At 46.6% G+C, this 27,163-nt stretch overlaps 1 protein-coding gene across 2 annotated transcripts in view; it reads right to left on the reverse strand.

Moving 5' to 3' along the window:
- Nucleotides 1-18,259, reverse strand: part of LOC146175752 (neprilysin-2-like) — a 30,924-nt gene extending 12,665 nt beyond the window's left edge. Inside the window, exons 1-5 of one of the 2 annotated variants that reach the window (XM_084582119.1) lie at nucleotides 18,119-18,259; nucleotides 4,047-4,390; nucleotides 3,711-3,959; nucleotides 1,349-1,731; nucleotides 12-188 (exon numbers count right to left, since the gene is read on the reverse strand). In XM_084582119.1, coding sequence (XP_084438245.1) covers nucleotides 12-188; nucleotides 1,349-1,731; nucleotides 3,711-3,959; nucleotides 4,047-4,262 — 1,025 coding nt within the window. In that variant the 5' untranslated portion in view covers nucleotides 4,263-4,390; nucleotides 18,119-18,259. The remainder of the gene's footprint in view (nucleotides 1-11; nucleotides 189-1,348; nucleotides 1,732-3,710; nucleotides 3,960-4,046; nucleotides 4,391-18,118) is intronic. The other variant, XM_084582120.1, reaches the window with a different exon arrangement.
- Between the last annotated feature and the right edge of the window lie 8,904 nt (nucleotides 18,260-27,163).

Here is a 27,163-nt window from a genome sequence, read left to right on the forward strand (position 1 = left end):
CAAGTGCGTACCTAATGGCAGCTCCTTCCGCTAAACAATCCTCTGTCCAACAGACAGAGTCGTCCCACTGCAGCGTGTGCCGTTGCTGAGGCGGTGTTGAAGAATTTGTCTCCGGAATATGTGTGGTCTCCACCTTGACAAAGGGAAACAGGCGAGGAAAGGCACGACTGCTGCTGGTGCTCACATGCCTGCAGTGGTCATGCCCAGGTCATGTTGAATAACAAAAATGACAAATGAGGATGTAAAAAGTCGCCGAACCTATTATAACTTGCAAGAATACCAGTTTGAAATAATTTAACATTGTAGATGGTAATGTATACGGTACCGTCGCTGCAGCTTACGCCACTTGACGCGGTGTATCTCAGCCTGTGACAACTGCCACGAAGGACCAGGCTCGCTATCCATTTCTAATCAAACTGAATTCGTCCGGCTTATCACACGTGATTATACGCTTACGAAACCTAACACTAACTCCAATGCGCACGTAGAAGGGATGTCCAATATTAGCAAACAAAAATACAAGTAAGAATAAGGCAGCGGACGTCATAGAAACTGCCGACAAATTAGTACCCGACCATGTCACCTGCAAACTACCGCCTGCCAGGTGCATGCTCTGGGGGAGGACCGGGAAATAAGATTCTCTCGCTGCCGGGAGCGACACCTGCAGATATAAAGCCCCGATTGTTGTACGAACTTGCTTGCATGGCCCAGGCTCAGCGTGACTAACTTGGGATTGCTTAGGATCCAAGGATCTTGGAGGGCTGGATTTCCATTCACTTTCCATCGAAATGGTAGCGCGGGAGTCGGTACGTGGTAGGTGTTGGCAACGCGAAGAATACTGAGCCGGTTAGACCTCGTAAACCATTACGCTAAATGTATCGTTAGGGTGACCAAGCAGCAACGAAGACAAATTCTACGTAACGTTTGTGATATATATCAACGTCCTAACGACAAAATCCCAGTTTTCGCTGAGAAAGAGCCTGGTATGAGAAAGATAAAAAACAAAATGGTCAGCGCATTTGGCACTCTGCATAACGCCAACGCTAGCAAGAATAAATGTGATTACGAAACAATGATGCCGCTATGCATGTTTTAACTCAAGAGAGGTGCGGCCGGTAATGAGCCAATAGTTCTGTCGTTTCCCACGGGCGTTTGAAAGGCGCGTCTTTCTCATTGAAACAATGTCAAAGGACCAAGTGGGTCCGGTCCGAAATGAAAACGCAACGAGTGCCACACATCATCGCTTGCGCCCATGGCGTCGCCTGGGGTGTGTCCCCATCGCACCTTCTGCCCACCAGATTCGCTGACTGCCTATAGTCTCGACTGCAATCACACATCGCAACCTTACCTCGTACTGGTCAGCCGTGTCGCGACCTTGTGGCCATTCGTAGAGAGTTTTGGAGGTGCGCCATACTTGACGAGGCTCCTCGAGCCCGCCAGAACATCGCCTGCCCCGTCGGCCTTGATAGTAGGTTGGGCCCGGGTATCGCCACCTAGATCCTCTTCTGCATGCCCCGAGGCAGCGCTGTGAAGCGCTGAGAACAGCGACTGCGTCCCGGTCATTAAAGACAGCGCGAGCACCGCGAAGCAAGCGAGCAACACCAGCACGCCCATCATAACGCAACAGCTCTTTCCGGCGGCAACGTGCGTCTTGTCCTCTTGACGCGGCAACTTGAGCCTCGGCACGTGGTCTCTAGCTCGGCGCCGTTTCTCGAAATTTTCAACAAGCACCTGAAAAGCGCATGGAGCGAACAGACGTCAGTTATTATTTCTGTTCAGTCATGCGGGTGTCGTGGGCTTTGAGACCATTACCGAGCAAGCGTTATCCAAAATGTCACACGTATCCCAGGATGCCTACAAACAAGCACGGTAGTTTCCAATTTTAGTAATGCATACACCGAAAGACAACAGTGACTAGGGGCAGTTGAGCGTACAAGTTACTATTTCACCCAGCCATAGTGGTTTAGGTAACGGCTACGCTAAAGGCTGTGAGTTACACCGCGGCTACCTTGGCTGCATTTTGTTGGAGCTGAGAAGCAAGCACGGTCACGAAGCAATACTTTGTTGCACGTAAGAGAAGCGTAGGTGGTGGAAATTCGAAGCTCGGAAGAATGGTCCTTTTTTTAAACGAATCGGCACCTGAAGCTCCAAAATACGTCTCTCCTATTACACAGAATAGGCTTCTCCCGTCCTAACAAATCATATCATTTTATTATGTACATTTGTATGATTGAAGGTTACTGACATTTTAATGCATGGTACAATATGCCGAAGATGTGCGAGAAAAGGACACTTTATTGCCTCCTAAGCCCATAACTCGCCTATTATTCAGGTGCGGCCAGGAAAACAACTCTATTATTTCATCATTTGACCTGCATTAGGTAGTAAAGACATAGCGGATGCATTTATCTCTCTATCATCATCATCATCATCATCATCAGCCTGACTATGCCCACTGCAGGGCGAAGGCCTCTCCCATATTTCTCCAATTATCCCTGTTATCTCTCTAATTCAAGCTTAAATGTCGGACTTAATGAATAAGGTTATGTCAGTTGATGCTCGACTTCCGGCTTCTTCACTCGCACCGGCCGGTAAATTGCAGTTCGGCTTTGGTACTTCAATAAGCATTTCCGCTTTCAGTTCCTATTCTTAGTCCCACCCAGAATGAGCCCTAGGACCTCTTTTTCCTCTGATTCTGAAATAATTCCTGCTAAGGCGTTTAGCGCTACTTCTTTGATGAAACCTCCCACCACTAACGCCAGCAAGCGCCATACATTATATTCGCGTATTCCTGAAGTGTAACACCCTTAAGTAACTGTACTGTTAAGTTTTCTCGTGCTGAGATTTTATTCCCGTTCTCGACACAGTCAGACAATCACCAATTCGTACAGCAAAACGAGCATTAGGATGAAAGTTAATTCAAACATCCGAAAAATCTTCCCTTCAAATTGTACGAAAGCTGACCCATGTTACAAAACGGGCGCGGTGCTAACACCAACTCGTCGCACTGGCCAACCAAGGTATTCGAAGACAGCGAAGATCCCTCGATGTACCGAAAGCGTGTATCAATGGGCATGAAAAACTTGTCCCCTCTCGATATCATCCGCAATCCGTGGATGTTGCATGGAAGTGATCATTTGTCAACCCCATGCAGCCACCGTGGGTTTAAACTATGAACTGAGGCGACCATCTACGAGAGAACAACGTCTTAAAAAAAAAAAAGGGGGGGGGGGGGGGGGCTGAGTGCCGTTAATCAGAATGTGTCATGTATGTTCCGTTGTGTGCGCTGGAGCCAACGCAACCGCAAGAATCCCTGGTCTACACCAATGTTGCTCAACATATGCGTGTTCATGTTCATTTTGTAACCACGTAGTCACGTCGCACACTTGGAGCATAAGTACTAGGCGGCTGACCGCTTCAGCGTCCGTATTCTACGTATAGCCCGGTTGACACAGCAAAAAGCGCACGCCTTCGTCTTGGCGGAGCGAATCTTTCGCGGCTGCCGGGTATCATTTGCGGAAGCGAATAAGCTAGCCCTTATGCGCAAGCCTGTTATGTGTCGCTCTCGACAACTTGGCACAACACGTTCAGTTTGCGAGAACGTGAAAGATGAAAGCGCGTTTGCTGAATACATTGGCAGGCTCACGGCGCCACCTACTGTATTTGAATAAGATCGGCTAAGGTGATCGGTAAACAATTCCTGTAAATACCTCACTGATGGATGCCGTGTACCCCACAGTGCCGGAAGCATTGCCTGTGTCCTTACTGCAGCCGCTGCTGTTGCTGGTCGCGTCACGGCCCGATGAGCGAGAGCCTGTGATCAGGGTGGTGTCGCCGTGTGAGGTGCTCGGGTATTCACGCGTTCCTTCCGAGGAGGACAGGAACACTGGTGGCCGGTCACATTTCCGCCAGTACCAGCCGCGGGGCACCAGCATAGGCGAACGCGATGACGGCTGGGGCTGAGGCAAGCGCAAAAGATAAATTTACACATTTCCACATATACATCTACGAGCCTTCCTTTCACTGTTTATAGAATATAAACTCACGTGTATGTACGGCAACGGAATAGCCGCCAGCAGGGGCTTGTTCTCTTCCAAGGGATTGGCGTATGCCGCGTAGAGAACTCGGCTAGGCGGTTGCGCAGCCGCATCATCGCGGTGCTCAGCTCCGCCGTGGTCTGGCATCAGCTGCCGGGAGCAACATACCGGCAGTGACTGCGAGCGTGAGAAGAGCGGTCGCAGAGGAGGGAAGCCTGGGAACATGGTCCTCTGTCTTCTAAGCACTAGTTTGAAAAGGCACGGGATCGGTCGTTGAGGCACGTGCTGTCTTCTTCTTTATTGCGCACGGCGAGGATAGCTGCGGCTGGTTCAGCGTTCTTGTCTCGCGGCGGCTGCGAAGTTTCATATGAAGAACCTATTTTATAAAGCTACTAAAAATAAGCTGTCTTATGTAATTGTATGATATGCTGTTTTTATATTACTGGCCCACTAGTATTGAGTAATGTACCACTAAGTAATCGAAAAAAGTGATTACTTTTATCTTGTTTTTGTATGTTTGTTTGTCTGTTTGTCTGTTTGTTTGTCTGCTTGTCTGTTTATTTGTCTGTTTGTCTGTTTGTTTGTCTGTTTGTTTGGCTTGGTCTGTTTTGTTTGTGAGGTTTAACATCCCAATAGTGGTTGACCCCGGAAATTTCGGCCCCCTGTGGTTCTTTAACGTGCGCTCTGTTTCATTCTGTTTAACCTCCATTCAGGCAGCGCCAGCGGTCAGGTTCGAACCCGGGTACTCCGGTGCAGTAGTCGAGCGTCGTAGTCACAGCGCCACTGCGGCGGGGCTTGGGCATTTTTAGTGCAGCAGCACCCGCATTCTTGTAAAAAACCTGGTGAGGAGGTGGTGAAGGGTGGCAGTTCCTGGCCCTTCAGGGCTGGGACGGTAGGTCAAAGCCGCTTGCGGCAGGGGCTAGTCAGGCACCGAATTTTATCTGTTGTAAGTCGTCATTGCACTCGCCACTGCTTCAGTGGTGGACGACGGCTGTTGTTGCGGCGCGCGTCTTTCTCTCCCTCTGCTTTTTCCTTTCTTCTCTATTTTCTCTTCTGTCCGCACGAGGAAGCGGGGTGGCTCAGCTACAGACCCAGTAGCAGGCCCGTGCATTTTCTTTGATTGATTGATTTATAAGAAGAAAACGGCATGGTAACTGTCTCACTTGTTTTCTGTGGACACCTCAACCGCGCCGTAAGGGGACGGAGGAAGGTGGGAAAAGAAAAAAAGAGCAGCCGTAGTGGAGGTCTACGGAGCAGTTTCGACCAACTGGGAATCTTTAATGTGCGCTGACATCGCACAGCACACGGATGCCCCTTCGTTTCGCCTCCATCGAAACGCAGCCGCCGAGGTCGGGTTCCGTGCATTTTCTTTTCCTTCTTCCTACAGCCACAACAAGGACAACTTGTAAAAACCCGATGACCCCGCCGGGGTGGTTCAGTGGTAAGACGCCTGACTACTGTGCCGGAGTACCCGGGTTCGAACCTGACCTCGGCGGCTGCGTTTCGATGGAGGCGAAACGAAGAGGCATCCGTGTGCTGTGCGATGTCAGCGCACGTTAAAGATCCTCAGGTGGTCGAAATTACTCCGCAGCCCTCCACTACGGCTCCTCTTTCTCTCTTTCCACTTTCACTCCCACCTCCCTCCTTTCCCTTACGGCGCGGTTGAGGTGTCCACAAAAACAAGTGAGACAGTTACCGCGCCTTTTTCTTCCTATAAATAAATCAGTTTTTTAAATCAGTGGCTCAGATAGCCCCGCCGGGGTGGTGCAGTGGTAAGACGCCCGACTACTGTGCCGGAGTACCCGGGTTCGAACCTGACCTCGGCGGCTGCGTTTCGATGGAGGCGAAACGAAGAGGCATCCGTGTGCTATGCGATGTCAGCGCACGTTAAAGATCCCCAGGTGGTCGAAATTACTCCGCAGCCCTCCTCTACGGCTCCTCTTTCTCTCTTTCCACTTTCACTCCCACCTCCCTCCTTTCCCTTACGGCGCAGTTGAGGTGTCCACGGAAAACAAGTGAGAGAGAGTTACCGCGCCTTTCCCTTCCTATAAATCAATCAAATCAAAAACCCGATGTCTGAAGCCAATTTGACCTATCCGAGGAGCTTCAGGTGTCCTCAGAACAAGTGAAAGAGATACGGCGCCTTCCATTTCCTGTAAAAGATTTATAGAACACAGGTGAACTTGTTTTGAAGGTCATTGCGCGCATTTCCTGACATTGGAAATTGTAGCTCACAGTGAAGTTTTTGCTTTAAAAGGCGCTATCGCGTTTCTGTCTTAAGCCAGAGCTTAAACGACCAAGCATGTCATGTTTGATACGCCTGAAAATTTAATAGTACCACGTCAACTTCGCGCGTGTCCGAACGCGCCGCGATTACAGCGCTCTCAAACTCGAACGCCTTCTTTTTCTTTCTTCTCTGCTTTCTCCTGTCCGTTAAGAAAATGCACGGGCCTGCTACTGGCTGTGTAGTCCCCGCCATCCCTTGAAAAATATACAGTTACCGGATCCTCACCAGTTATTTTACCTTTTTAAATGCTTCAAATGCTTTCATATTTCCTCTCACTGGCTTCAATATCATTACCATCCTGATAATATCACCTACTGAAACTCGTTGACTAGTTTACCTATTTTATCCACAATGGTAATGAAAGCGGTTTCTTTTTCGCTTAGCGCATAGCTGGTTTTATCCACATTGGTAATGAGAGCGGATTCTTTGTCGCTTAGCGCATAGCTGGTTTTATCCACATTGGTATTGAGAGCGGATTGGTTTGGTTTGGTTTGGTTTGCGGGGTTTAACGTCCCAAAGCGACTCAGGCTATGAGAGACGCCGTAGTGGAGGACTCCGGAAATTTCGACCACCTGGGGTTCTTTAACGAGCACTGACATCGCACAGCACACTGGCGCCTTGCTTTTCGCCTCCATCGAAAAGCGGCCGCCGAGGCCGGGATTCGGATTCTTTGTCGCTTAGCGCAATGCAGGTTTTATCCACATTGGTAATGAGAGCGGTTTCTTTGTCGCTCAGCGCATAGCTGGTTTTATCCACATTGGTAATGAGAGCGGATTCTTTGTCGTTTAGCGCATAGCTCGTTCCTTCCAGTGACTTACTTTCTATTCAGTGATTTTAACCTACCTCTGTTCTGCTAAGCCTGCGCTGTCTTCTCCATATGCCGTACCTCCTTACATCCACTTACCAATCACCTTTGAAGGTTGTGCCAGTTCCTTCATACGTGTGTGGTCAGAGGCTTGAATAATTTGCACTTTCCAGACATGGATATTGTACTAGGTATCTGTGTACGTCTGTTATGTCAATAAAAAATATAAAAAAGTAGGCAGCAGGCACCGGTGAGATTCGAACTCGATCTCCTGTTTACTAGACAGGCGCTTTAACCAACTAAGCCACGGCGCCGCCGAAACCTGCGCCAGAAGCAACGCTCCCCGCTCCGCACCTAATTAAAGCTTCATCGCACGCAGTGTGAACGCCTCCGTCTCCAAGGGCGTCACTTGCGCAATCCGCGCCGAGTGGCACGCAAGGCACTAGAGACCGGTTCTCGATATCGTTTTTTGCCTGAAGTCTTTGCCCAATGAAGAAAAATGATGGAAAAAGGAAAACAGTAAATAAATGTGTCCAATAAAGTGAAAATATATTTTTATTTTTGTTGTTGTACGTTCAGCGGTTTCCTTGTTACGGGGCGCTGAAATCATTGCCCTATTTCAGTCTCTGCTGGACACGCCACAGTGCTCCTGCACCGGAGTTTCAAAAAGGCATACTGTGCGCATGTGCAACGCAACAAATCAGACTCGTTTTTAATGATTTTCTAACAACCTAACGATTATATTCTATTTTATTGGTGCACGCTAAAAGCGTGACTGCGCAACGTTTGTAGCACCACCATAAATAAACGTTCCAATTAAACGTCTTATTCAATTTTTCAGGGCGGACACCTCTGGCGAGGAGGGATTCACAATTCAAAACAATTTAGTTTCTCATTCAGGTGAGCGCAACTCTTTTCGTGGAAAAATTAAGTTTCGACAAATTTCCTACTTGAAGAAACATTTATCTGTAATGACGCAGAAGTAATTGTTATAATCCTGCTTTTTCTTCAATTTTGCTCCTTTCTACATAAAAAACTTGAGCCACTGGCGCAGAGGGCTCCTAATTATTTCGACCACTTGGGGAGTGCACAACGAATTGTCTGCCGAAGACGGTTCGTTACCGACTCTGGTGATCTGGACGTAACGCGGAAGACTCCGCAACGTTCCGATGATTTCAGTCCAGGGCAATCCAGAAAGGTAATCTTTGACAAAAAATACTTTGGGCGCCGTTCCTAATAACCTAGAGCCGTCTACACTGAGAACCTAAAAGACGAGTCCTTTGGGGACCATACCCTGAATGCGCACCACCTTTGTAGAAGACTATAAACAAGGGTCTCATGCGCACCACATAGATGGCGCACTCAGATTGCCCCGCTAGGAGACATCTACGAATACGGAGGGATTGGAAGGGTGGCTGTTCCTGACCCTACGGGGCTGGGACGCGTATTTGGGTTTGCTCGGTACGGTGGCTCCGCAAGGGACAAAACGACAAAAGAGACGAAGAAAGCGGGCTATTCCGACTAGCGTCTACCGACCCCAGGAGCCGAGCAGCCTAGCGATTAGCGGCGTATGCCTTTTCAATGGGCGTCATGTTGGACGCGGCACTAGCTTGAGAGAGCCTATAATACTATACTACTACTACTACTACTACATAATAATAATAATAATAATAATAATAATAATAATAATAATAATAATAATAATAATAATAATAATAATAATAATAATAAATACACACATTATATTTCTTTGCTAAATTAAGACTGTGAAGATAATATTTAGCCAGTTAATTCGGCCGTTACCTACAGACAATTCAGTGCCAACTTCGTGTAACGAGTCTTCCTCTATACTACTACTACTACTACTAATAATAATAATAATAATAATAATAATAACAATAATAATAATAATAATAATAATAATTGTAATAGCAGTAGTAGTAGTAGATGTTTATCTGTTGTAGGCCGTCATTGCACCCGCCACAGCTTAGGTGGTGGACGACGGCTGTTGTTGCGGCACCCATCTTTCTCTTCTCTTCTTTCTTTCTTCTCTACTCTCTCTCTCTCTCTCTCTTATGTCCGCACAAGGCAGCGGACGCCCGACTACTGTGCCGGAGTACTCGGGTTCGAACCCGACCTTGGTGGCTGCGTTTCGATAGAGGCGAAATGAAGAGGCGTCGTGTGCTGTGCGATGTCAGCGCACGTTAAAGATCCCCAGGTGGTCGAAATTACTTCGTAGCCCTCCACTACGGCTCCTCTTTCTCTCTTTCCACTTTCACTTCCATCTTCCTCCCTTCCCTTACGGCGCGGTTGCGGTGTCCACAGAAATCAAGTGAGACAGTTACCTTGCCTTTCCCTTCCTACAAATAAATCAGTTTAAACGCGTTTCGATGGAGGCGAAACGAAGAGGCGTCCGTGTGCTGTGCGATGTCAGCGCACGTTAAAGGTCCCCAGGTGGTCCAAATTACTCCGTAGCCCTCCACTACGACTCCTCATTCTCTCCTTCCACTTTCACTTCCTCCCTTCCCCTACGGTGCGGTTGCGGTGTCCACAGAAAAACAAGTGAGACAGGTACCACGCCTTTCCTTTCCTATGAATAAATAAACGAAGAGGTGTCCGTGTGCTATGCGATGTAAGCGCACGTTAAAGATCCCCAGGTGGTCGAAATTGTTCTGTAGCCCTCCACTACGGCTCCTCTTTATCTCTTTCCACCTTCACTCCCACCTTCCTCCCTTCCCTTACGGTGCGGTTGAGGTGTCCACAGAAAACAACTGAGATAGTTGCCGCGCCTTTCCCTTCCTATAAATCAGATATATAGTGGCTCAGATAGAGGGGCTGGGACGGTAGGTCAACGCCGATTGCGGCGGGGGCTAGCCAGCCACCGAATTTTTATCTGTTGTAGGCCGTCATTGCACCCGCTACCGCTTAGGTGCAGGACGACGGCTGTTGTTGCGGCGCTCGTCTTTCTGTCCCTCTTCCTTTTCTTTCTTTATTTGCTCTTCTGTCCGCACGAGGCAGCGGAGGTGGCTCAGCTAGTCAGTAGCAGGTCCGTACATTTTCTTTTCCTTCTTCCTACAGCCACAACAGGTGGCTCAGCTACAGAGCCAGCTCTGCTAGTCAGTAGCAGGCCCATGCATTTTCTTTTCCTTCTTCCTACAACCACAACAGGTGGCTCAGCTACAGAGCCAGTAGTAGTCATCTTCGCTGAACTTTACGCGTAGTCAGCTCTGCCCTGATGGGGCTGGTGCAGGTGGGTCGCCGCTGCTTGCGGCGGGGGCTGGCCTGGCACCGAATTTTTGTCTGTTGTAGGCCGTCATTGCACACGCCATCGCTGGTGGTGGACGACGGCTGTTGTTGCGGCGCGCGTCTTTCTTTCCCTCTTGCTTTTCTTTCTTCTCTATATTCTCTTCTATCTGCTCGAGGCAGCGGAGGTGGCTCAGCTACAGAGCCAGTAGCAGGCCCGTGCATTTTCTTTTCCTTCTTCCTACAGCCACAACAACATCAACAACAGTAGCAGGGCCATGCATTTTATTTTCATTTTTCCTACAGCCACAACAACAATGCAAGATCAGTTGTCAGTAAGCGCTTGTCTATGTACCCTTTGTTGTGAATATCTTATTAGCGCTTCGTCCTTTTTTGAAATGTTGCACTAACCCAGCAAAAGGTTCTTCAGGAAGAGAATATACAGGGAAAGATTAAACTTGCATTCAGTTTCCATTTACTCTCCACTTTTGTTCATTCCGAAAATGGGACAATGTCAATGGTAACGAGATGAAAGCGATAATAAATGATGTCGGTGACAATACCGATCGCCGAGGCATGCCGCGTAGTGCAACAAATGATCTAACCGCTTCACCACTGAGGCGTATTAAATTTTTTTTTTTCCTTTCAAAAATGACTCGACAGAATGCACACTATCAGGAGGAATTGGAACATATCAGACAAATTCAGGAATGCGGTATGGCGATGTCATAGGCCTTTTCAATTTCCATTGCTACAGTGGTACGCACATTACGGCTGCGGGTAGAGGGCAGAACTGCTGATGCCAAGACAGCCAACCTGTCATCTGTACCTATATATGAAGGAAAGTGAATTTGAGCGGCATGATTGAAGCCATTCTGCTCAAGTCGTGCAGCGTTCTTACTACGCATCAAGGCGAAAGTGTTTTGCTACACAATCCCTTAATCAGTGATGCTATGAACAGGCGCTAGAAATAATCCCATCTTTCATCTCAATAAGCTTTTCTTAGTTCTTTATTCAACTGAACGTTACTGCAGAAAATAAGGAGCGTATTTAGAACTTTAGAGTTTTTTTTTTATTTGAAGTGCATTGACATACGCATCAGGAAATGTAAGCGAAGTTCACTCGGCACTATTACGGCAGTGCAGACATACTGCAAAGAAATTCGTGATCAGCAATTCATAGATAATGGTGTGGGCTGGATTTACTACTCTGCACTTAGAAAAAAGGCATATGGCAGCCAGACTACATTTGTGAAAACACTCAGTGGCGCTGGAAGGAGTATTTTTTAGTTTTGTTCTATTGTAACGTCGTTAAGGACTACGTTTGTTTTTCAAATGATGCGTCGGCGTTGTTTCGTTTCTTGTTTTCTGAGCAGAACCTAAACATGCGTCCGACAGGCGATACACGATGTGCTTGAGCTACGCGCGCACTTTTGAACCTCAGTAACGGTTTTATTGCTGTCTATCTGTCAGTTTTTTTTTTTTTTTTAAATAATGCCAGGGACGTTGTGTAATACAGTACGCGCTGCGCACAGGCACCATCGGGCTCATTCATATAGATCAGGTTTCGAGATGCATGACGAGTGTATTTACTTGTGCTGCACTGCGTCAGAAAAAAACAGTAGTTCTGCTGAAAAAGGCATCAGCGTTGTTATGGAGACTAAAGAACATCAGCACATATTTCTTCAGTTTTCTATAAAGCCTATTGCCAGTCAAGTTATGCGAGAACTGCGTCTTGGGTGTAGTAATTGGGGCTTTTTAATGGCTGAATACCGTTGGACTCCTGTGAGCTGCGTGTGAAATCTATTCCTTACTCTCAACGTCTCCAACGTCAGCTGCTGAACCCAAAAGACACCTGGGTTAGGTAAAGGTAGCATGTCAGAAAGAAGGTGTGCTTACCGCAAGCGGTTGTTACAATATCTCATTTGACGTTCATTCGACGACATAGTGCCTGTCTTGACACTCCCCCATCTCCCCTTCTTTCTTCCCGCATATACCACAGGAGCAGGGGTGTATTTGTCCAAATCTGGTGCCTCTTCATAGAACGTGGTTACATCTATCGCAACTAGTCTAGCATATCTGTACCATTCTGTACCATATCTGTAAACAGCACATTCTTAGTACTGTGCCTCCTTTCTAAAAAATGAGAGGGCACACGTGTCTTTTATCTAATGGCGTCACCGCTCATCGGCTTCGCAGTAAGTTCGTCTAGTGAAGCCTATTGGCATCGAAAGGCAAGGTCGGATATAGAAAATAGGCCCGCCAACTTAACAGAGCTATCAAGCACATAAGGGATGCGGAGCCCGGACGTACATTAGCTATTAACTACACGTGCCGTGCTTGAACGGATACAGCTGGGGATGGCGAGCCGCTGCGTCTGTGTGGAGGTCTCCATAGCAGAATTCTTCAACCATGTGGAGGAAGCATAGGAAACAGCCTGTACAGCCTGGAAACTAGGGAACTGCGTGAAGGACAGCAGCCGGGTGAGCGTATACTATCGGCAGTGCGCCTCTAAAGCCCACATGTTGAGAGAGCATACGCGGTTTGCGTGATGAAAGAACAGTAAACCTCAGCGAGCACGAAACGTGGAATAGAATGTGCATGGTCCGCGAAGCCCTCCTTTTCTATACGTGCCGAAGATCAACGTTGATTTTTATTCTTTCAAGCCTAGCATCTCACCACGTGTTGCACTTCTTTAGAAATTCTGTTAGCCTGCTGTCAGTTGACATCTGCTCCCAAGAGAAAGTATCGGGCTAGGTGCTGCGTACCTAAGAAACAGGGTTCAAATGTTTGTCGGAGTATGAGATCTGTTCTTTCCTTAAAATTTATTCTATCTCTTGCTCTCATATTATTGTGCAGTTCTTCAAAACTCGTTCTCATTTATAGTTGTGTGCTGCTCGAATTAACGTGTCTTAGACATTATACGAAAAGATACCTTTTTTCATGTTATAGTAACCATAATTGCCTTAAGAAACAAACCGAAAAAATACATGCATGCTCTATGATGAAGTGTGAATGCCCTGCCGATAGGTAATTACGCCATACAGAAAAAGCCTTTTTACTTCCAATACTTAGGCAATTACCCTGCTTCTACAGCTTCAGTTCAGTTCAGTCGTTCAGTCGTGTCCGACTCTTCGTGACCCTATTGACCATGTCACGCCACGCTTTCCGGTCTCTCACTATCTTCCTAACATCACATAACTTCATCTGCAGTGCCTCGAGGATGCCATGTAACCATCGCGTCAGCTGCCTACCCCTTCTCCGGCGACCCTCAACCTTTCCCAACATCAAATCTTTCTCCAGCGACTCCTCTCTTCTCATCAGATGACCAAAGTAGCTGAGCTTTAACTTTAGAATTTGACCCTCCAATGAGCAGTCAGGATTTATGGTCGACAATATTGACTGATTTGATCTTCTGGCAGTCCAAGGAACTCTCAAGAGTCTTCGCCAGCACCACAATTCAAACGCGTCAATTCTTCGGCGGTCAGCCTTTTTCACAGTCCAACTCTCGCATCCATACATCACAACTGGAAAGACCATAGCACGAGTTATACGGATCTTGGTTGGCAGCTGACTAATGTCTCTGCTCTTTACTAGGCGGTCAAGGCTAACCATTGCTCTCTTTCCCAGAAGCAGGCGTCTCCTAATTTCATGGCTGCAGTCTCCTTCCGAGGTAATCTTGGAGCCCAAGAAGAGAAAATCTGTCACAGCTTCCACTTCTTGTCCCTTGATGCTCCAGGACTTGATAGGGCAAGACGCCATGATCTTTGTCTTTTTAATGCTCAGTTTAAGCCCAAACTTCTCACTCTCTTCTTGCACGCGCATCAGAAGTCTCTTGAGTTCCGCTTCACTTTCTGCCATTAAAGTGGTATCATCCGCATATCTAAGGTTGTTGATACGTTTTCCAGCAATCTTCACTCCAGCTGAAGACTCGTCCAGACCGGCCTTCCTCATGATGCACTCTGCATATAGGTTAAATAGGCAGGGCGACAGTATGCAGCCTTGCCTCACTCCTTTCTCAATCGGAAACCAATCAGTAAGACTATGCCCAGTTCTGACTGTGGCCTCTTGCCTTTCATACAGGTTCCTGAGGAGACAGATGAGGTGAATTGGAACTCCCATCTCTTGGAGAGCTTGCCACAATCTGCTGTGATCTACGCAGTCAAACGCTTTCGCATAATCAATAAAGCAGAAGTAGATGGGTTTTTGGAACTCTCTTGCTTTTTCCATGATCCAGCGAAGGTTGGCAACTTGGTCTCTAGTTCCTTTGCCCTTGCGAAACCCAGTTTGCACGTCCGGAACTACGCGCAGTACGGAGTAGTATCTAAGATTAAAAAAAACTGGAAGGAGGGATCAACTTTTTCTATCCACGAAATCTAGATTTAAAGACAATCCACGAACACTCTGCGCATAGAAAAAAGGACTGGCAGTTTTGCTGCCTCACTAAAGAGAGCGCTATTTTTAAATATTTGAAATCGTATCGTGGTCTGAATACAGCTTTGCCAAAAATTAGGTGTTTAATGCGAATAAGCCATGTAAAACGTAAGGAAATACTAGTTTGGCGCAAGTTAGGTTGATAGATTTTTTTATCTAAATTTCTTCTTGCCAACACCTGCCAGTGGCACACTCGTGAGTCGACCATGCCGTTTATTGCATATGTTATCAAGAGCGACCTAGATCATTCTTCGAATCCTTGTAACCTTCATTTCTTGCTGCGGGCAGCCTCTGACGCGAAGCCCCATCACCTCGCGTGTACCAAATAGAAAGATCTTGTGTTATCCGTTTATTTACGCTGATTATGGCCAAGAGGCCACTTTATCATTTTCTTTGTCATGCAAGATGTTCCGAAATATATCTCGAATTACTCCAGCCACTCGCGTCTCTTTCCAAAGTGTTCCAATGCGTGCTAGTCACCTTTCGTAGTAGTAGTCCTTAAATTGAGCGCTGACGAGTGCAACGGGCATTCGTGGTTCGACGACTAGCGAGCTCTTTTGCGGCCGTCGCCGCCACTGAATTAATTATTTATTTTGCGGGCGTTAGTCAGCCCAATAAAAATCTGATTCATTCATTATACCTGTCTGTTCGTTGGTCGCGTGGGACGTGGTCACCGCCGTGTGCAATTCCAATAAAGCACCGCTGTAACAGCAACGTACGAACATTTCTGCATTGGCTAAGGGCAGCATGTCTAACTATCTAATTAGGAATCCAAGTGTCCTGGTTGGTTTGACACCGATCTCATCTTGTAGCATCTGATTGGTTTAGCCTAGTGTGGCAAAGACCTGTTAATTTGTTTGGTTTGGTTTGCGGGTTTAACGTCCCAAAGCCACTGAGGCTATGAGAGACGCCGTAGTGGAGGACTCCGGAAATGTCTACCACCTGGTGTTCTTTAACATTCACCTCCATCGAAAAGCGGCCGCCGAGGCCGGGATCCGATCCCGCACCCTTGGGAGCAGTAGTCGAATGCCGTAACCACTCCGCCAGCCCGGCGCGGAGCTGTTAATTTATCAATCCAGGAAACGGTGAGTCGGTTAGACCTCAGGAAGCAGTGTTTTTGCCCAAAATGTTCATGACATTTTCCTTGAAAGTTTCGAGGAAAAATGGCAAGCATGAGTATTTTCAGTACCATTTTGAGCTACCGCTTTCACTTAACCATGGGAAGAATACCTCGAAAAAAGGAAACCTATAACACTAAATCGAGCAAAGAACCAATGTATGCAAAGTTTTAACTGACATGCCTTAAAGAGTGGCTGATAGTTACGGTACTCGGTATATAAAAATTTGACCCCCGCATTCAACCTATCATAGTTTTTCAGTATGTTAAGGTAAAGAATTTTAGAGACATGCATCCATATATGTGCAGCTTCAGTGTTCTCTATATTATCCCCCAAAACAATCCTACTGACACTCCCTCCCGTCGCAGGTTTTGATTGTTATAAGGAAGGCTTTACTGGCTCAAGTCCTGACGTTGACACGATTTCTTATTAATAATGAAAGAGAATTATGAACATATTGGCAAGAAGTTGCCGTATAGCAGCAGTTAGTGAGCTCGGCTGGCACACTAAGAAGTCCCCTTGTCGAAACGTTGACTTGCAAAATGAGGTTCTTTATCAACCTTTGATAATTTCTCTTGAATAAAAGGAAGGATGCTGGTTCGAGCCCTGACATTGAGACGATTTTTTTTACTAAAACTCAGAACGCATTACGCTAGACAAAGAATAATTTTCATTTTCGCAGTTGACATATAACAATGGTTAGCGCGCTTAGCTGACACGCGTACAAGTCCCCTTGTCGAAACGTTGGCTTATGAACTGAGACTCCCCCTCACCCTGTATCTATAGCTTTTTTTGCATACAAGAAGGGTGGTAGGTCGAGTCATGGCATGGATGTAATTTCTCATTTTATTTATGACTTTATGAGAACTCGCTGTGTGACACGCTCTGTCTACCGCTTCGGGTTATAAACCTTGTACACGCCCCGTGTGAGGCAAGAAAGGATTTTGCCTTGAAAAAAGTCGGAGCTCCCCGCATCCAACGTGGCTCCGTCCTAACGTTGGTTGCGTTAGAGCGATGCGCTGCTAGGGACGCATTTTTGCGTGGGCATGCTCTTCAATATGGCAGTGATATATCGTTTTGAAGTAGTGTGGATTTAAGTCCAGTAAAGGCTATACATCAGGGCTACAATGCTTGCCGGGCTTTTATGGTTGCGAATGCCGGGCTTTTATGGTTGGGAAGATAAGTCACACTGTGGTCGTTACCCTGTGCGCTCAAGATTACGGGGGTACTAGCACACAGGAACAATAAACTGAAATTCCAGTAAACTGCCATCTTTTTGCCCCAGACCTCAATTTTTTCTCTCTCGTATTTTGTTGCGATAGGCTCGACGTACAAAAAGGAATTCCAGAAACAGAGCGTGTGGCCACCGCACTGTTCGCATTTATTTTTATGTCCATAGTACCAGCCGGGAGTCTGCAGCCATCCTTCTTAACGTTAACCCGATCCGAAACAGTCGTAGGCTCACTTTACGAGCCATAAATTTATGAATAAAATGTTTTGTATTTTACTCTGCCCAAAAGACTACGGCCCATAAGTTTAAAAAGTGCATTTCTCATGGTAGATTACTGTTGTTACCTTTATTTTTTGTTTATCAATGCATGCGAGTAGCATTATGGAGTCATCAGAGATCATTTCACAAACATGCTTACGCGTGAATGAACTCTTTGCTAAATAAACTCATCTTTTCTGCTACCAACTCGTGTCAAGAACTAAGTGCTCTCTGAGTGACAAGAAACGACGAAAAGGGTAGGTTTCAGTGTGCTGAAAAATGCTTGGAGAGCCGGTTTCTCATCCTGCTACATTCCTATGAGGTTCCTGCGATTTATAATATCTCTGTGTTGTAAATCAGCCTGTCGTAGTTGAATCGAAAATTGCAAAAGCTATGTTTGGTGAGTGTGTGCAATAATTTGGCAAGTCTGCTAATTCCCGGGAACTGGAAAAATATTCCAATAACTTGTGATAGCGCAATGATGTCGCTACTATATCCACAAGTACACGGAACCATTTTTGTAGCAACAAAGACCTAAACAAACAAATTTTAAAAGCATCGTGCTTGGAACGTTTCAATGTTGGATGTTCCATAAAAAAGACCACTTTTTGGTAATTAGACGCGGACACATAGTAAACGACTGAACTCCTGAGCTGCACATTGAAAATCACGGAGAGACATCGAGACATCTGAGTCACCCACTTACTGCGTCCATCGAACACTCCCGTTGGCTTAAGATCAAATACTGTATTGAACTATGACGTATTTCAACTTCCTTAGTAAATTCAGAGTACTTTGTCACGAATAACGTGCCCAACGAACAGCAGAACAATGAATACCAGTTACAAAAGCGTTGGAAGCTGATATGAAATAGCTACTTTAATCCCATGCAATTTAAGACACTTTAAACACTTCGAAATGCGAGAATATTATACAAGAGCTTACCTTTACTTGGCATGCGCGAAACCTAATCAGGTTAGCACAACTTAACTATTAGCAAAAGCTTCGGATAGGAATAGAGAGAAAGAGAATGAAAGTGCGTGGAAGAGCTATGAGTAGGCTGGAGACAGAACAGGACAGATTTATAACAAAAAATCTACATATGGCACACAGCTTGCAACAACACATTTGACAGAGCTCGGCGATGAACCTGGAATAAAATTAGCTTAGTACTGGCAATAAAGCACTTTACTTTACCGATAAGATTACAAGGCGCTAAAAAATAAATAATAGACGTCTAAATAAAACATTTTGCCGCAGTTGAAAATCGCTTGTCGCGGCTGGTATTTCGATTTTACATTCGCTGTCGCACCATCCGTGTGCCGTATTCAGTTAGTCGTAAGAAAGAGTAGAATAATCTAGAAATGTTGATCGCATTTTAACATGTGTGTTCCTACAGGGACTGCTGCTAAATTCACAGATAATTCTCCATCGACGGCTCCCAGGAGTAGTACGGAATCAAATCGCGCGTAGCAAATTATATATCGGTTAAGGCACCATACAGCATGACAGACTTAGTCGCTTATATAAACATTACTTGTTCATGCAGTCTCCATGCATGACTCATTTTTCTATTCATCTATGTTTATGAACGCATAAGCCGGTGTACTTCGCTAGATTTTATTGTGTACACGTATAATTTGATGCTTACTGACGTGCTTGCTTCCCCTCAATGTCCTCAGACATTTGGGAGCAGGCATTTGTAGAGTGGACGCCGGATTATTTTTTTTTTTTTTTTAGTGGCGCAGTGTTCAGGCTTTATGGACTTCCTAAAGTATTAACGAGAAAGAGGTGACATGATTAACTGCTCTGTAATTTGGAAGTGAGATGCAAATAAATATATTGTGCTCAATTCTTCTATTTCCAGGTGCTCCGAAATGGCCGGTTTTTTTGTGGTCTTTTTGTACTTCTTCCTAGTAGCAGTTACATGCACAAAAGCACCCCCGCATATTATATTCTTTCTCGCCGACGATTTGGTACGTTTTCTTTCTTGACCTTCATATCTTTTTTCAATTGATCCTTCTTGCGATACGAAAGAAAAGTTCAAAAAATGCCAATAAGTACAAAAGACCAACTGAAGAATGCTATCTTGGGCATAGTCTTTATTATTAGGAAATTGTGCCATATTTATGTGATCTTGAGAAAATTTTGATGGGAACAGTGTGACATCCCGCTGCGCAGCCAAGTCTTGTATCTGCGCTCATAACGACTAGCTAAATCTGACATAGAGAACCATAGGGTGGCATTAAAAGGGATTGTGAAGCAACTAAGAAATATTGGTCAGTCCTGACATGAGAATACTGCTGGGAATAGTAAAATCTTCCCTCAGACTTGTAGCTTATTATTGTTTCTAAGATTTCTTTTTGTCACCAATACGTGACATTATGCTCGCTCCGAGAAGCACTAATGAAATAACTTCCGCATATCTGCATATATCTTATAAAGGAAGTCCTTACATAGTAGCATCAGCTATTGTTTCTAAGATTTCTTTTTGTCACCAATACATGACATTATGCTCGCTCCGAGAAGCACTAATGAAATAACTTCCGCATATCTGCATATATCTTATAAAGGAAGTCCTTACATAGTAGCATCAGCTCAAGCGCAGTCACAAGTAGGCAAAGGAAAACTAGGAGTTCTTTGGGAAACTATGCACATTTAAAAAAAGTATTCCTCTCCGTAGCTTGACCCCGTACAAGCTGAACTAACCAGCACAGCAGGGAGATCATGTGCTAGGCGGGGAAGGAATTATTACGTCTTGGGAGAGTCAAGCAAAACATTATACTCGGCTAGCTGGTGCAAGTTTAACAGAAACTGCTGTAATAATGTATATTTTACGTTTTTTTTTTTAATTGGTTCACAGGAAGGGAAAGGCTCGGTACCTTTCCCCACTTGTTCCTGTGGACACCTAAACCGCGCCGTAAGGGAAGAGAGGAAGGTAGGAGTGAAAGTGGAAAGAGAAAAAGAGGAGCCGTAGTGTAGGGCTGCGGAGTAATTTATTTAAATTTTAGTAGTCCGGAAGCGCGTGGACAATTCCTGTAAGCATTTTACCATAATTCAGATATATCACTTGCTGTACAGGCAATTTTTTAATTCTTTTTTGAACCTAAGCCCCATTAAGAGCGATAAGGCAAAAGCTTATGAGCTTATGCCGCGTTTTTTTTTTTTTTTTTTTTTTTCACAGAACTGATTTCGATACACATTGAGACAATTAATTTATTTATTCTTCTTTAATGTCAGACAGGAAGAGGATTACACCGTAACATCGACCCGTCCCAAGTTCCCATATAACAAACACATCATCATCATCACGATCATCCATCCAACACGCGTGGCAAGGCTCCCTCCCCCTCGTAGGTTGGGGGAGCCAGAGAACGGCTGCATGGGGAAGAGGAGATGGAGGAGGAGAAAGCATTTATTTATGATACTGAAAAAATTGTATGAGGCAATAACATCACGTTTTCTCACACAATCTCACTCAATTCACATAAGAAATCGCATACAAGTCGCATATAATTGAATACGGTCTCATAGCTTCTTGTACATTATCATAAATTATGTACGATATTTTATGAAATGATGGGAACCGTATGAGAGTCTATGCGATTCGATGAAATTTTATGAAGTTATTGCTATGTAAAACTTTTGGTTTTTCAGTAGAGATATGATTTGGGAAGGGAGGTGCGTTTGGATGTGGAGCTGAGTGGCAGACCCTATTCCGGGACGTCACTGGCCGCCGCGTTGCATAATGACTAGCCGCCTTAGTCCTAGCCCGAATGCAATCATAGCCAAAATTTCAATTCAAAATTCGGATAAAAATTAAGCGACGACTCTAGTAACGATTACTTGGCTATGATGCCTTAATGACATTGGATAATGAGTAGCCACATTGATCATACCACGAATCCAAGCCATTGCCAAGAATCCGATCCAGAATCCACATAACAAGCAAATACCAAATACAATCATTATTAATTAGCTATAACGCCTCAACGACAAAGCACAAAAACGTGACATTAGTCATAGCACCAATCCAAGTCAAAGCCAACAATGCGATCCAGAATCCACATAACAAGTCTACCAATCCTAATGCACGATGCAAGAACCTTTGTGTGCTTTTGCATTACCGCATGTAAGGAGACTTAAGTGTACCTATTCAAATGTTTAGGGGTAGGAGATATTTGGTGTCAGGCTATATTCGCCTTCGAAGTGGCGTCAGTCTTAGCGACCAGCGGGAGGCGATAGAAGGGGGAGGGAGAGTGAAGCCATCTTTGAGACTAGGTGAATTTGGTCTTTTTCGCGCGTCTAGCGAGCCTGCTAGCGCACAGCCCTCCTCTCAATCCTCCGCCGAGGGCCAGTGGTGACCGCTATGTTACCAATGAGACCATAGACTCGCTAGACAAGAAAAATTGCGATCTGTTTCGCAGGATCCCGGCGTGTCGTAGTTGTTTGGGCGCTCGGTTGGTGTTCGGAAGGATAGTGGTTCGATTTTTCGAAATTTGGTGACCTGACGTCTTCGATTACAACGGTAAATCATGGTGTATTTCAGGGATCGATCCTGGGACCTTTGTTGTTCATTCTGTACATAATGGCATGTGCAATTTGTCTCTTTCACAGAAACATGGTCATGTACGCTGATGACATAAATATTTTTTTCTCCGCACAAACCGTAACCGAATTGAACACTGTCATAAATAGTTATTTGATAAAACTTGAAGAGTGATTGCATAACATTAGATTAACCTTGAATGTTAAAAAGACTAAATATATTTATTTTAAACCTAATAACAAAACATGTGACATTGAGCTAGTCCTAAACTTTCAAGGTACAGCGTTGCAGCGTGCAACTTCAGGAAATTTTTCAGGCTTCTGGTTTGAAGAAACCATGTCGTGGAACACGCATGTTAGCAAGCTGGCGATGGAATTAAGCAAAACAGTTGGCTGTCTCTATAAGCTTAGAGAATTACTTCCAATAAGTATCAAAAAAGCAATATATTTTGCTAATTTCTACTCACGTCTTTCATATTGCATTTTAGTTTGAGGAGTACAACCATCCAGAAAGGAAAGAGGAATGATGAGGAGAAAAGGCAGGGATGGTAACCCGTAAAAAAAAAAAACGGTTTGCTACCCTGCACTGGGGGAAAGGGGTGAGTAGATATAAAAGGTGTGAGAGAGGGATGGGTGAAGTTAGTACAGTCACATCACAGATATGTCACATCACATCACGTCACAGTCATATCATGTAACATGACAGCAGAATCACAGTCTTTCGATTAGGCTTGTCCTTTTCATAAAGCGGAGCAGTGCCTGAGAGGCCTTCACCGCAGACGATCGCCGTGGCCAGGAACCTAAAATATTAATTTCAGTCAATGGGCGTCCACCTAGATGCTCCAGCGCACGGCATAGGCACTGTCTTTCCTCACTGTATATAGGGCGCTCACAAAGAATGTGGACTATAGTCTCGTCGCACCCACAGTTTGTACATGCAGGGCTGTTTGCCATATACCTAACACAAAAGAATACGAGTTTGTGAATGCTACACCAACCCACAGGCGGCACAGCAAAGATTCTTCGCGTCGGGGTAGGCCAGGTGGAAGCCGGAGCTTCAGGTCAGGGTCCAGGGATTTTAAACAACAGTTCGAAAACTGGCCAGATTTCCACAAGGAGAGCGTGTGTTCCCGCGCAACTGCGCGAAGCCTGCCCGCTGCGTCTGCCCTGGAAAAGGGAATCAACACACAATCACTGTTTTTGTGGGCTGTTCGTGCGACCTCGTCCGCCCAGAGATTGCCCGCTATGCCGCTGTGCCCTGGAAGCCATTGGTAGATGATGTCATGTCCTCTATTAATTGCATAGTGATGAATTTGTCGTATTTCCGCAACGAGTTGCTCATGAGCTCCATAATTATATAAACTCGAGTGACTACAAAAAAAAGGTTCTACGAATTCTTTAAAGCTTTTATGGAAACCCTAGCCTACTATCTACTGATTCCTTGTTTACTAAACATCATTAGCTTAAAGCAACTAAATTATATGATTACAAACTGTCTCTCTGTATGCATAAACGTAACCTTCCCAATGATACACGCCGTCTCTTGCATGCTTACAGCTGACGTAGGGAACTAAAACCGGTGCTACATACACGGCAAATTATGGCCGGCACACTCTTGACTACAGCGTACCATCATGTTAACGCCAGCTCTCAAAAACGAGGACGCCCAGCTGAACGGCCGCTCTGCGAGCCAGGCGTAAAGAACGGGACAAGCAAGGCAGGCAGGGCCTGCCGCTGTAACCCGAGGCCCCGAAGGCGTCCACAAGAGCAGAGAGAGAGGCAGACAGAGGGTGAGGAGGACGCGCTCCCGCGCGCCGGGGGACCGGGGACCAAGAGAGAAAAGGAGACGGGGTGCCGGACACGGACGAGGAAAGATCACCGTTGTCGTACAATCGTGTAATCAAGCAATTTAATAAACGCAGTTTAATTGGATATACTCCATCCTTTTTTTTAACAAAAATCAGAAGTAGGATAGGCAACGTGCGCCCGAACTGTCAAACCCCACCATGCCAGTCACTCGCAACGGAGCATCGTCGACGAACGAAGATGGCGGACGACCGGGCAGCGATGGCGGGAACGACGACTCAGGCCAAGGCGCTGACGACACGGTAACCAGCGGCAACTTACCTCAGGTACCCCACTCAGCGATCAACGTGGCAGAAATCCTGCAAGCCAGCGTTCAGGCAGCAGTGAGAGAAGCTATCAACGGAATCGCCTTGCTTCAGACGCAGCAAGCCGCGGCTACACCCATCATCGGCGCGGCAGAGACTGCTCGGTTGGTGCCTTCGTTCGATCCGGTGTCTTCCAGCTCCCCAACGGCAGACGCGTGGATACGGCGCGTAGACGACTTGGCACAAGTTTACCATTGGTCCGACCGGCTGACATCTGGCAATGCACTGTCAAGGTTGGAAGGTCCTGCGAAGATATGGTATGACTCCCTCTCCTCCGTCAACAAAACCTGGCCGGAATGGAAAGAAGCAATCAGGCGCGCCTTCCCCATGACAGCGGGATCGCAACGACTCCATAGGGAGATGGAGGAAAGACGACAAAAGCGAGGTGAGCCCATCGAGTGCTACTATTATGACAAGCTATCGAAAGCTCGCCGTTGCGCCCTCGCAGATGAAGCGTGCATTGAATACCTCATCACGCGGCTCTACGACGAGGAGGTAATCAGAGCAGTGAGCGTACGCACGTACGAGTCACCGGAGGATCTCCTTCACTGCCTGAAACGCCTCGAAGAAAGGCTAGGAAACATCGCCTCTAAATGTTCGAAGTCGGGTGGCCTCCCGAGTGCGCGCTCCTCCGCCATTTCCAACGGCCACACAAACAAAATCGGCGAAGCTCCGGCGGTGACCTTGAACACCAGCCGCGGCCTCAGGGACGCTTCTCCGAGGGCGAGGAGGAAGCCGCCATGGAACGAGAGAGGAGAACCTCTCTGCTTCAACTGCAGCGAGTACGGCCATGTGTCTCTCAACTGCCCCGCACCGCCGCGGAGGGCGAGATGCAGAGCTTGTGGGCGAGTGGGTCACGAAGAAAATGACTGCAGGGCAAAGACACAGAGAGGAGCGCGCGTCGCTCAAAACGTCGTGGGATTCGACCTCCGAGCCGCTGAAAAGGCGAACGAAAAGTATTTTATGATGGCAAAAGCAAACGGCTCCGACATAAGATCATACGTCGATCTCGGCAGCCAATGCGTAACTCTGCGGAAAGAGGATGCAGACCGAATTGGAATCGCTTACTCGAAGTTGACTAAGCCGTTCACCATCGGGGGTTACGGATCAGGGCATGTGACACCGCGTGGAGAAGCGCACATCACTCTGACGGTCGACCAAGCTACAGCGGACGTTCCTGTGCTGGTTGTTCCCGACGCGTCACAGACCATACCCCTACTTGTGGGTCAGCCTTTCACCGAGCAACCACACGTCACGGTTGTGAGGCGGAAGAATACCGTGCGGATATTTGAGGAACACGATAACGTGGACGACGGAGACGACAACCTTCAGTCGATTGAAATACCAGAGCTCCCAGAACGACCCGTATGCCTTTGGGCGAAGGAAACAACGGTGGTGCCCCCACAATACGTTGGTTTCGTTAAAATCCACGCCACAGGCAGCGCACCATGCTCGGATGTGTTCGTTGACGTCCAGCTCAGGTGCCAAGAGGGTCGGGAGCATTGCATACCACGCTGTGTCCTCAGCGTTGACGGGGACAATGAAACATGCGTCCCGATCATGAATATTTCCAATCATGATCTGATGATCAAAGAGAACGAGCGGATCGCACGAGCGGAAATTTGCTACCCGGACGACACGCCACTGCGAGAGTGTGACTCGGAAACCAGTGTTACTCGGCCTTTAATGATGCCGAGCGAGGATATCAAGACAGGTCCAGGTGTTACTCTTCAAGAGCGAGAAAAACTCGAAAAGCTTCTTTGTGAATATCGGGACTGCTTCGCAAACACCGTTTCAGAGATCGGCTGCACGAATGCTGCTGAAATGAACATTGAATTGACATCACCGGAGCCAGTGAAATTTCGTCCCTACCGACTCTCCTACGCCGAACGAGCACAAACAAAGGAAATGATCGAAGAGCTAAAACAAGCTGGCATTGTTGTCGACTCCAAATCGGATTATGCAAGTCCTATCCTGCTGGTGCGAAAAAAGACAGGGGAGCAACGACTTTGTGTGGACTACCGAGCCCTCAACCGTGTCACAAAAAAGGGTCGGTATCCGCTACCGCTAATTGATGATCAACTCGACCGACTAAGAGGAAAATGCTTCTTCACGAGCCTAGACCTCGCGTCAGGCTACTACCAAATCCCGATGACCGAAGAATCGAAACACAAGACTGCGTTCGTTACTCCAGACGGCCATTATGAATTTGTGCGAATGCCATTTGGCTTGGCCAACGCACCGGCAGTGTTCCAGAGAATGATCAACGCTGTACTGGGTCCCCTGCGATACACCGTGGCTCTCGCCTACATGGACGACATTCTGCTACCCACAACAACCGTGGAAGAGGGACTGGACCACCTACGGGTGCTATTGGATGTCCTCCGGGGAGCGGGATTGACTCTCCGTTTAGGCAAGTGCCGTTTCTTCTACGAGAGAGTCGACTACCTTGGCTATGATATTTCGGCCAGAGGGGTACGACCCGGAAGTTTAAAGATCCAGAGCGTCGCTGACTTCCCGGAACCCGCCAATGTACATCAGGTGCGTCAGTTTTTGGGTCTTGCAAGCTACTTTAGAAGATTTGTAAAGGGATTCGCCAGCATTGCTAAGCCTCTAACGCAGCTGACATCGAAAGATGCAGCTTGGAAATGGACCTCAGAGCACGATGCTGCGTTCAGTGAATTAAAAGTTAGGTTGACGGAAAGACCAGTTCTGGCGCATTTCTCGTTCAACGCAAGAACAGAGGTGCACACGGATGCCAGCAAAGATGGCCTAGGGGCAATTCTTTTGCAAGAGCAAGCGGATGGGCAGCTTCACTCTGTTGCGTACGCAAGCCGCCGAACAACTGACTACGAGGAGAGATACCACTCGTACGAACTCGAAGCGCTGGCTGTTGTTTGGGCGTTAGAGAAGTTTCGAGTGTACCTAATCGGGATGAATTTCAAAGTGGTAACCGACTGCAACTCAGTACGCGCAACGATGAGCAAAAGGAATCTCCTTCCCCGTATAGGCCGCTGGTGGTTGCGGATGCA

This window comes from Amblyomma maculatum, chromosome 10 (genome assembly GCF_055883805.1).
Source record: "Amblyomma maculatum isolate TAMU_Amacu chromosome 10, ASM5588380v1, whole genome shotgun sequence".
In the NCBI taxonomy this organism is placed as follows: Eukaryota; Metazoa; Arthropoda; class Arachnida; order Ixodida; family Ixodidae; genus Amblyomma; species Amblyomma maculatum.